Here is an 11,374-nt window from a genome sequence, read left to right as displayed (position 1 = left end):
ACGAATAAAAAGCGTATATACATTGGAGTTTATAAATTTGATAATGGCACCTTTGGAAAGCGGATGTCTAACTAATTCTCATTAATTCCCTTTTACTCTACCAAGTATAGCGTTCCTTCAATATTTCAATATCTGGCTCCACCACATTTTATACATAAAGGTACATCCCCTTATTATAGAATTATATTATTTGATTCCATGAGTAAAAAAATAAGAATCACAATAATTATTAATTACTTATTTTACTAATTGCTATTTCTAAAATAACATTATAGAAACATTTCAATGATACAAACCTTATTGTTTATTTGCTTTTGCAATTTAAACAGTAGCAAAATTCGTAAAGTACACCAAATAAAACATAACATTAGTTAATTAAATTATTAGATACACAATATTTGTACAATTAGGTAAATAGCAAATTTGTTTAGCGAATTAATACAACCGCCTAATGAAATAGCTTTAAATAAATTTTTGACATTGTGAATATTTAATTAAATATTATTGTGAAGCGGTCCTGTACTAACATCTGTACTTGTAAAGCCAAGAAAAAACATCAACATACGTGTTATGAGTGCTTATTAAAATGAAATCTTAAAGCTTTAAAAAATAAATCAATATTTTTTTTATATTATTTGGATAAAATATCTTGAATAGCACAAAGATTTCGTTAATAATAATAATCTTTAGGATACACTTTTGTGCTGGAAGGTAACATTCGATTCACGTCAACGCCTTTATTAAAATCCAAATCTGATCCACTTTCCATATTAGTAAATGTATAATCACCAACTGTCGTTTGTAGGTGGCGGTGGAGGTCTGGAAAATGAATTACTTAATGTTACACTACTTCTATGTAATATACGATAATTATATCATATATAGGGCACATTTGTCTCGTTGATCGTGCGGTTAGATAAAACGACTACATATCTTGAGGTCCAAAGTACAAACCTCGGCTTAAAAGCGCATTGGGATTTACGGCAAGAAAATTTTCAGTAGTATCCAGAAGATTTGGATGTTGGCTGAGTGGATACTCCAATCATGTTTTTCGAAGCATATTTATCTTTTACACAGATTCAAAGTAAATTAAAAAAACATTTTTGTTAACAAGTTACATTCTTAATAAGTTAGATGAAACTTTATAACGATATAGATTTATATATGTATATTTATGGGGTAATACAAACAAAATTAAAAATGGCAACGCAAAAGTGTGTGAAGATATAATTATATATAGTGAAATATAATATATATTTTAAGTGATCAATCAATGTTGAATAAAATTGTAATTGTGTTGAAAAAAAGTTAATTATTCAAGTAATGTTAAGGCAGAATCTTATTGAATAACCCAACGGTTTACCGCATGACACATATACGACATAATTTCTGACCGATGTGAATTTCCGACTTATTATGTAGTTGAGAAAAACGAATATATCACGGAGTCTACTACGTTTCACAGATCATATACGTAATAACTTACTGAATGGGTGGTGTATGATCTGTGGAAACATCCTTAACTATCTTATTCACCGTTTGAATTTTGATAAAATATCCCTGATAACATTCCGGCGCTAAACACCAGGAACCGCGAATATCATTTAAACCAGATTTAACCAGTTTTTTTTTTTACTTTTGCATTTGCACACATTAGTATTAATTGATTTATATATAACACATTAAATTGAATTGCAATCAGTACGATACTTGGAGAATAAGGGTAACTATTGACTTTATTGCCGTTCTTCTCGGTAGAATCTACATTCTTAACGGGTTATGACTTTCCATTCGATTTAATCCTATAACGTGACGATTCAAACGCTTATACAATCCTACTTGAATAAAGTATATAAAATGAATCTAGGTACTTAAAAATCATGCTCGTAAAATTTTAAGCATGTCTTTAAAATTTACTTTGTGGCAGGGCTTTTGAAAACCCGCCTGGGTAGCACGGATTCTACCACCGACCAATAATATTTAGTAATTGTTGTGATCCAGTTTGAAGGTCTAGTGTAACAAGCACAAGGGACATATTAAATATCTCAGTTCTCAAGGTTGGTGGCGCATTCCGATGTCATAAAAAATATCAAATTTTAGTTTTTTATATTTGTTTATATATATTTCATGAAACAAAAGTATCAAATAACGACTATGTAATCGTCGTAGTTGTCATATTGTCCAAACTAATAGGAAGTTATTTCAAAGTCAGATTTGGTATTACTTATTTATTATTGAAAATTATTATAAATCAATAAAATTTCATGTTTACTAGAAGTTTACTTAAATATTGAATCGTGGAAGGAAGGTTAATATTTGACTAACCCTGGGGTGGTCCAATTGGCGTCGTCACATGGTGCAGTTGCAGGTGTTCCAGGCTCCTGTCTGTTTCAATTTAATAAGTCGTATCAAAAACAAAATAATAAAGCATACATAAGTATTAACGTAATCAATTTAATTGCTTTCAGAGCAGTATCTCTGTTCTCGGTGAATAGAAAATCTCAACCGCAGATTACAGGACACCGGATAAGCATCACTGAGCTTTCATGTGCTTTTAGTTTTTATAATTACATCCCATGCTTGGTGTTGGATAAAATCCTACGGCATATTTATGTATCAATTTGTTTTGAAGCAGAATGGCAGAGTAAACACACACCACCCTTTCTTAAAAATAAGAAGGGAACTTAACACAGCTGTGGATCATTTACAGGTACTTTTACTTTCCTTAGCACCATATGAAATGTTTGAAGTGTAATATGTTGTTTCAAAAGTAGGTTTTTGTACAAGAGATAAAAAATGTCTAACAAACTGATAAAACTGAAATAGGTATTTCAGTTTAATTAATTTGTTATACATTTTTGTGGCTAAAATAGCTTAGCAATATCTTCTCTATGCTCATTATTTCATACGTCATTCGTGTAGGCGTTGTTTGATATGATACATTCAGAGGGATATGTACAAATATATCAGCTATGGACTCTAGGAAATAGTCGCCTATATTAAAGCTATTTTAAAACTAAAATATAAAGTTACCTACATTAAATATATTTTTATAATATAATATATAATTAATAAAAATATTTTAAGTATTGTAAGGAGTAAGCGATGTCCAATTTGTTATTTAATTATTAATATGTTTTTAAGCTGAAGCGGATATAATTTTTAATAAAAACCTAATATCAAATACCACACATACCCTAAACTTGCCAGTGACAATGTTTCCAGTGTATTCAGCTTCTTGCTGTACGCTCTCCATAGTTTCACACATAATGGAGTGAAAACTGTGCACCAGACTAACCCTAGAAGAAATCCACAGAGCCACCAGCCGTTCTGAAACAATCAACCACAAAAATAATTATTTAATTAGTTTATTATTTAACATTACTAGAATAATGAAGCTTGGTCTTAAATCTTTACACATATTAAAAGTGAAAAAATAGATACTTATGATTGAACTAAGCATATATTTTGTTGTTTTGCATTAAATTGTCTTTAAGACAACAATATATTTTAGACAACAATCCGTTTTATTCCGTGATAGGATAATATTTTCTTGATAAGCGCTCTTTTCCTTTTCTTTTTTAATAAATTACAACCTTGCGAAGCCGGGGCGGGTCGCTATTATTAGATAAACAAAAATGCTTATTATGTTTGAAAACTATTCCTCTAAACAGCGCAACATGGAAATTTATTAAAAAAAAATATAACGTCTTAGTTTCAGTTAACTTAATATTATCGATGATTATTAATGTTCATAAAGGTATTTGAAAATTAAAACTAGGAATGTTACTAAAGATGAATATTGTATTTCTTTATCTTCTAATGTTTCACAAAAGTAGAATGAATAGTCTGTTAGCAATTATTTACATGTTGGCTATATGTATTTTCTATTTTATTTTAAATTACACTTGGTGGTAAGACTTTGTGCAAGCCCGTCTGGATAGGTACCACCTACTCATCATCATCATATTCTACCGCTAAATAACAGTACTCTGTATTGTTGTGTTCCGGTTAGAAGGGTGAGTGAGCCAGTGTAATCACAGGCACAAGGGACATAACATCTTAGTTCCCAAGGTTGGTGGCGCGTAGGTGATGTAAGAAATGGTTAATATTTCTTACAGCGCCTTTGTCTATGGGCGGTGGTGACCACTTATTATCAAGTGACCCATAAGCTCGTCCGCCAACCAATACCATAAAAAAAAACTATATTCCAGCTACGCTGATTTCATTATTATGAATGCCAACAATGCCATTATATGTAGACCATAATTGTAAAGCAAGGTTTTTTAAACAATACAAGTTTTGTAATACGAGAATAAATGGAAGACGATTGATACGCTATAACAAAGGTACCAAATCATCCATTTCGAATTGCGTTAAATAATTATTACGTTTACATTTCACACATGTTATGAAATATTAGTATTATTTAACTGGCTACAGGCGATTCAAATGATTAGAATTAAAAAAAAATACTTTTGAATATTTCCATACAAATAAATACGTTATGAAGGCTACACCAAAGTGTATTAATAAGAATTATTTTTTACCCCGTATTTTGTGAGACTTGAATAATTGTCACATAATATTAACTTCATTCATTTATTAAAATTGATAATATGTTAAAAATTAAAGAAGGTTTACAAAGTTTAATTCAATTAATCATTGGTAAGCAAATGTCACACAGTCATTATTGTAAACTGTGCTCTTTAAATATAAAAAATACACAACATTCAAAAAGTAATTATCATTTATGTTTTTTTTAATTTATGCTACTTTATAAGAACTGATAAATCTAAATTATATTAAAAAATCATAATTAACCAAAATAATATTTCAAAAGTAAGCCTACTATGACAAAAAAACGTACAATTATCAGTACGTTGTCGCAGATAAATCATTACTTAGGCTTTGTGCAAGCCCGGGTGCATACCCCACTCGTCGCATATTCTACTGCCAAGCAGAAAAAGGAGCGTGAGCCAGTGAAACACCTCAGTTCCGTAGACTAGTGGCACTGGTTATGTAAGAAAAGATTACAATTTCTGCACTGAATTACCAAATATATATTTTTTTATATTTACATCGTTAGTGATTTCATTTCTGTTAGTATCTTATCATAAGTATTTATTTATTCTGATTATATAAACTATGCAGTCAGATCTTCATTTCAAAGACTAATTGGATATTTTGTATTTCTTTAAATTTAATCTAACTGTCCTCATTCGATCATAATATATTGCATCCTGTACCGGTGCTAGAGCTTTGTTCTAACTCCTTTGGGTAAATACTGTTATAATATTTACAATAGGATTCTACATTCTAATTTAAAAGAATTGTCAAGGGATGTTATTATATTTAGTGATTCCATAGATTACATGAAAATTAACCGATCGTTATTTTTTTATGACAGAAGTAGGCAGTCACCACCGCCCATTCATACGCCACCAACCAGAACTGAGATGTTATGACCCGTGGTCGGCAGTTATACTGGCTTACTCACCTTTCAAACCGGAATACAATAATACTAAGTACTGCAGTTTTGGGGGTAGAATATCTGATGAGTGTGTGGTACCTACCCATATGGGCTTGCACAAAGCCCTTCACCATACAATTCGTTGGCTTGCTTTTTGAATATTGCAAATCATAAGTATATAAATTAAAAATGAAATTGCCACATCAAAATCACCTTACCAAAGCTGAAACGTATTTGGTGCATAATAAAGTCCTGATGGCCGCAAACACGGCAAACAAAGGGCCACAGCGCGCCGCGTGCTCATTTACAGCGTCGATGGCATGCGTGCGCCAGCCAGCTGTGTGCGCTATTAGTCGTGACACGAAGATGGACAGCTTCTGTAATATACATATGAAATATTATTATTCTCTGCAAAATAAATGGGCCAAACGTGAAGATCGAGAAGGTCGAAGTACAATAGGAGGTGGCCTAGAAAAACAAGGAAACCAGAGGTCAAACTCGACGGACAAATAATATAAAAAAATATCCGGCGTTTAATGGAGACGCTTAGCACAACTCGATGTTACTTCTCGCACGAGAGCGAATATACATATTATAGTTTTATAACGAAGATTCGCTGTATAAATTCTGCATATTCTTATAAATAATTCTCAAGTTGAAAAGAAAGCAGTGGTTCCAGGCGCGTGCCAAGAAAAAGAAACCTTTGTATGAAAGATTTGTATATCCCCGAAATGTCACGCAATAAATCCGTTCAGCGTTCAATCCTTTACTATGAAACTATCAAGATCATTCATTTTATGTAAAAATAGGCAAAAAAGTTTACCTAAATATATTTTAATGTTTTTCCGTCAATAAAAACTATAATTTAGACGTCAGAGGTAACGTCCAGCTATGTGGATGGTAAAATATAACATATTGTGGATGGTAAGATCACGGATAGTTCTACCTTACTTACCACTAACCCTAGACATTGGTAATGTAAGAAATATAAGCATTCCTGATATCACCAATGCGCCATCAATAGATATGTATCTCGTGCCTGTAGTTACTTTTACTTACTCTCCCTTCACACCGGAACACAACAATACCAATCAATAATTGTTATTTGGCGGTAGAGTATATGATGAGTGGATGGTACCTATCCTAACTGGCTGGCACAAAGCCCTGATGGCACATTAGCGATGTAAGAGATTTAACCTTTTGTTATTAACAACTTATCATTATAGGTGGCTCATTAGCCAGTATCAATTATAAAACAAAATTCTTTCAACGTGAAAATGTAAGTAAAATATTATTATAATACAATTTTATTAATTTACGTGTCGAAGCTTAAACTACACTGTTAAATAAATTTTAAAATGTTAAACGTTACTTCATTAGTATATTTAATTTAATCGTGAAAATTAAAAAAAATATAAACTTATTATAATTATATACAATATGAACCTGAAGGCAATTAATAAATTCGCTTAATTAATAAAGTTATACCTAAATTAAATATTTTTCTTGACAAAATATTTAAAAAGAAAAAACTGTGAAAAACAAAATTTAATGAAGGGCTTTACACGTGTAATAAAAAGCTTCCTGTAGTACTAGTAGCTTGGTAGTTCTACCCGTGTGAATACTGGTAGTACCGCAGCCAACAAACGGTATGTTTTACCTCACAGCTAATAATATATTATTTAGAATAACTAAAAAATAAAGCTTAAATCAACCAAATCTGTCTTGCCGGCCGTCTAAAATATGTCTTAAAAACCCTCACCCTTGTTTCATTAGAGTTTAATGGCATAATTTAATCAATTTTAAGTACAACTGATTTGAAATTTGAATTTCATCAACCATGTGAACTTAGTTATTTATTCTTTCCTTTTTTTTAACTCATTCTTTAGATATTATATGTATATTATTAAATTATATACTGTGCAATCTATTGGGTTTTCTATTCTCATTATTCACAAATGTTTAAAATCTATGGAAATATAAATGTCAAACTGTAGAAGTCCCACAAATGACAATGCAGTAGTTCTTACCGGGGTTTGTTGACCCCACAATATTCGGTTAAGAGTGATGTGTTTACCAGTAGGTTATCTTGGTACATTTCATATTAAGGGTAGAGAAATTAAGACTCATAGCAATGTTTATTAATGAGTTGCACGTAGCAGCTTCATTGTTTTGTATGTTATCTGTTTATTTGTGGTTCGGACGTGACGGAAGTAAGTGCCAAAAGTTTAAGTACACTATACAATATATATATTATTTTTCCATAGACGTGCTGGATGGAAAGCAAGGCAGGAAAATAATATATAGTCTATGGAAAATGTTGTTATATCATATTATTATTAACAATTGTCACACTTTGCATAAAAAAAGTAAAAACACAAAAAAAAACATAACGCATAAACAGCATATCGATAATTTTTTTAGTTATTTATATGATTTTAAATCGTAATAAAAAGCTCTTGGTTAACCTTCTGAGCAATGACGTCTCCTTGGTTGTCGATATAGAACTGTGCCGTGTGAATGTGACTCAGAGAAATGTTCAGTTTTCGGCGAAATGGCATCATTTGCAGTTCAAGTTCCGTCAATTTGAAGACCAACTCAGTTCTCAGCTGCTCCAACGGCTTTATATTTGATAGATGAAGCCTTTGTGTTCTTGTCGCTAAAAATAAATATTCTCATTCAATTTTAATTCAAAATTGTAGTATATTAAAATTCACACAAAACTAACGAAAGACGCATTTGAAGTGACAATTAATATCGTAAGACCTCGTTAGATGTCGCTACATTCCAGTTTATATCGAAGCACTCGTCTCGTATAGATGTTACCTTATTTATACATATAATTAAATTGGAGTGTCTGTTTGTAATATTAAAATAACCGCGTTTTACTAAATGCATATGTATGTATACACGGTACATATACTTAAATAACATTTTTTACAATTTTTGTCGGTCTGTCTGTCTGTCTGTTTGTTCCGGCTAATCTCTGGAACGGCTGAACAGATTTTGACGGGACTTTCACTTTAGAATTATATGTAAAATAATAATAAAGTCACGCTTGTTTATTAAATTCAAACGCGCACGAAGTCGCGGGCGTAGCTAGTATGAAACATAGATAGATGGACCGACAACCTGATGGTAAGTTGGCATGACCACCCTTAGACATTGGCGCTGTAAAAAATATTAGATAACTATTACATCGCTGATATTTCACCAACGATGAGAACTTAGATATCATATTCCTTGTGTATTCAGTTATAGAGGCTCATTCACCCGTACAACCGGAACACGACAATTCTAAGTATCAAGTCAAATCAAATCAAATCAAAATATACTTTATTCAATTAGGATCTTGCGAGATCTTCTGATAGTCATTTCAAATGAGTAAATTAAATTTCAACTAATCAAAGTCTAAGTTCCTACTACTAGTTACTAAATCTAAGTTCCAACGAATCAAATTTCAACGAATACTAACTCCACACTTTTTTATCATCTATATTCTATATAATCCTTTATCGAGTAATACGATTTATCAATATTTTTTTATAATATATAATAGAGATTAATAATTAGTATAGTTATAAGTATTTGAGATTTTTTATTATAGAAGCGAATACCTTGCCTTTGTTAAATTGGTAATAGTGTTATAAATATATTGAACCGTAAGTATTTACCAATATCGTGAATAACATCCTCAAGCTTTGGCATTATAAATAACCCTAACGGCTCTTTTTGATCAATGAATATAGTTTCTACGTCAGCAGAATTACGCCAAAGTACTATATACTGTAGGTATATAGTACATACTAATAACTGAAACAGATAACTGCTGTAACGATTGGTGTTTGGTAGTAGAATATTTATTGAGTAGTACTTACCCAGGTTTATTAGCCATTGATTAATAATTTAATTGTATGTAAAATAAGTTACATAAAATTAAATTTCCTCTACCATACAAATAATTAAAAAGTAATTTCGTTATTCAACCTTAAATTAATGGAAAGTTTATGTCTCGTCTAATAAAACCAGGGTGGTTTTTATTAGGTCCATACAAGTAATTTATATCCAGAGAGGAGAATATAAGACGACCTCTAGTGAAGCTTTCGACTTAGATTGGGGTAAAAACGGGAAGTTCGTATAAAGATGGAGGCGTAACTTCAAGTTTACCCTTAAGAGAACGTAAGAGCCTCTTTATTGGATGAACCGACTATATATAAAGGAGTTTGTAGGCTAATTTAATTTTGTATAATTTAAAAAGACGAAACACTTTTGTTAGTGGTTAACATCCATTTAAAGCTGAAGGATTGGGAATTTTATGAATATCACAGACATATGTCCATCTATCGTAACTTATGAAACCGGTAATGTTATGCCTCAGCGTCTGATTTATACATATATCAAGTAAAATTTCTAAGCAATCAACCTCCGCAGACCATTAAATAAATTTAAATTATCTACTGATACTAGATTTAGATGATGGAAGTGCTTGGAGTTAATATTCGTTGATTTCATGTAGGAATCATAAATGTAATTGTATAATAATTATGATAAACACATGTTTTTTTTTTTATTGACGCACACTGATGTAAATAGGCACTGTAAGAAATATTAATCATCCCCGACATTGCCAATGTACTTGTACCCTAACCTTGGGAACTAAGATGCTATGTATATTGTGCTTGCAGTTAACTCTGGCTCGTTCACCCTTCAAAATGGAACACAGCCGTACTAAGAATATCTGATGAGTAGGAATATCATTTTTTTTTTATTTTGTTCATATACATACCTAAGGTCTCTAGCCTTCCCGCAGTGTTCAAATCGGATACTTGTACTGCAACATTTTCTAACTGGTCAACGAAGGATGGTAAATCCTTACCCACAACTGGTCCATTGAATTCCATTCTTAAACATTTAAAAAGATCTAATATTAAAAAAAGGATACGCAAGATTCGACATTCAAAAAACTCCGCATCGTCATCGATGTGCTCATGCACTTTATCTGTTTTGGTAATATCAAATATTTTACCGCAACTGAAGATAAATAATAATATCAATACTCTGTTGTTACTTGTAGTACTCTGTAACAATTCACTGTGTGTCTCTTTCGTGAAATGTTGAAAATCGACGACGATATGAGTGTTTAAATATCATTGTTTTATGGTCACATATAACTGACATTTCAGGATTGGTTTCAGCTGTGACTTTCGAATTTTTTCTTACAGTATAGCTCTACTGATGTGGTTGCTTTTTATCTTACCTATATTTTGTTAAATTGACATCCGAGACAAAGAGTATTCGATTAAGAAACTTATTGAAACTGTCCGATACTGTCTTCAGAAAACCAACATCGATAGTCGTCGATAATCTTTTTAAATCATCTTGAAGTTCATCCCATTCAAAGTAAGACGTTTCTTTGTTCACGTCTAATATTTTTTCTAATTGAAACACGCTGTACGCTGGCTGATTCTTTTCACATTCTCTGAACGATGAAACGAAATGTATTTGACATGAATTCACTTATAGGTATAAAACTTATTCCTTAAGATAGATTTTTATGATAAATTTTCACTTAGTAATGCAGCTATTAATAGGATGAAATAAAAAAGCACTTATCAGTTTTAGTTCATTAAACGTCTGCTTAGGTTTGTTGGCTTTAAAACAAAGAGCTTCTATATTAAATATGATCTTATATATTTTTATATCTTTGTTTATCGTTATATCTGATTTAAAAAAGAACATAATCCTAAGGTATATTTATATGGCATTAAGGACTCTGTTTATGTTCTTTACATAGATAACTTTGTTATGTCGGTTTCCGAATAACGTATGTTTAACCTATGTAAGGTTATTGGAAAACCGACTTCAAACAGTTCCGTAGCGAATATGAAATTTTCGGTTTTT

The 11,374-nt window shown here is 31.2% G+C and overlaps 1 protein-coding gene across 2 annotated transcripts in view; it reads right to left on the bottom strand.

Annotated features, from left to right (window-relative positions):
- Window positions 1-545: 545 nt before the first annotated feature.
- LOC125066787 (prominin-1-A) overlaps window positions 546-11,374 on the bottom strand; it is a 31,602-nt gene continuing 20,773 nt past the window's right edge. The window contains exons 12-18 of one of the 2 annotated variants that reach the window (XM_047675058.1): window positions 10,731-10,952; window positions 10,260-10,375; window positions 7,942-8,132; window positions 5,692-5,850; window positions 3,197-3,330; window positions 2,326-2,381; window positions 546-819 (exon numbers count right to left, since the gene is read on the bottom strand). In XM_047675058.1, coding sequence (XP_047531014.1) covers window positions 671-819; window positions 2,326-2,381; window positions 3,197-3,330; window positions 5,692-5,850; window positions 7,942-8,132; window positions 10,260-10,375; window positions 10,731-10,952 — 1,027 coding nt within the window. In that variant the 3' untranslated portion in view covers window positions 546-670. Of the gene's footprint in view, window positions 820-2,325; window positions 2,386-3,196; window positions 3,331-5,691; window positions 5,851-7,941; window positions 8,133-10,259; window positions 10,376-10,730; window positions 10,953-11,374 lie in introns of both variants that reach the window. The other variant, XM_047675059.1, reaches the window with a different exon arrangement.

The sequence above is a fragment of the Vanessa atalanta genome, chromosome 10, assembly GCF_905147765.1.
Source record: "Vanessa atalanta chromosome 10, ilVanAtal1.2, whole genome shotgun sequence".
Taxonomy (NCBI): domain Eukaryota; kingdom Metazoa; phylum Arthropoda; class Insecta; order Lepidoptera; family Nymphalidae; genus Vanessa; species Vanessa atalanta.
This window is presented reverse-complemented; position numbering and strand designations above follow the sequence as displayed.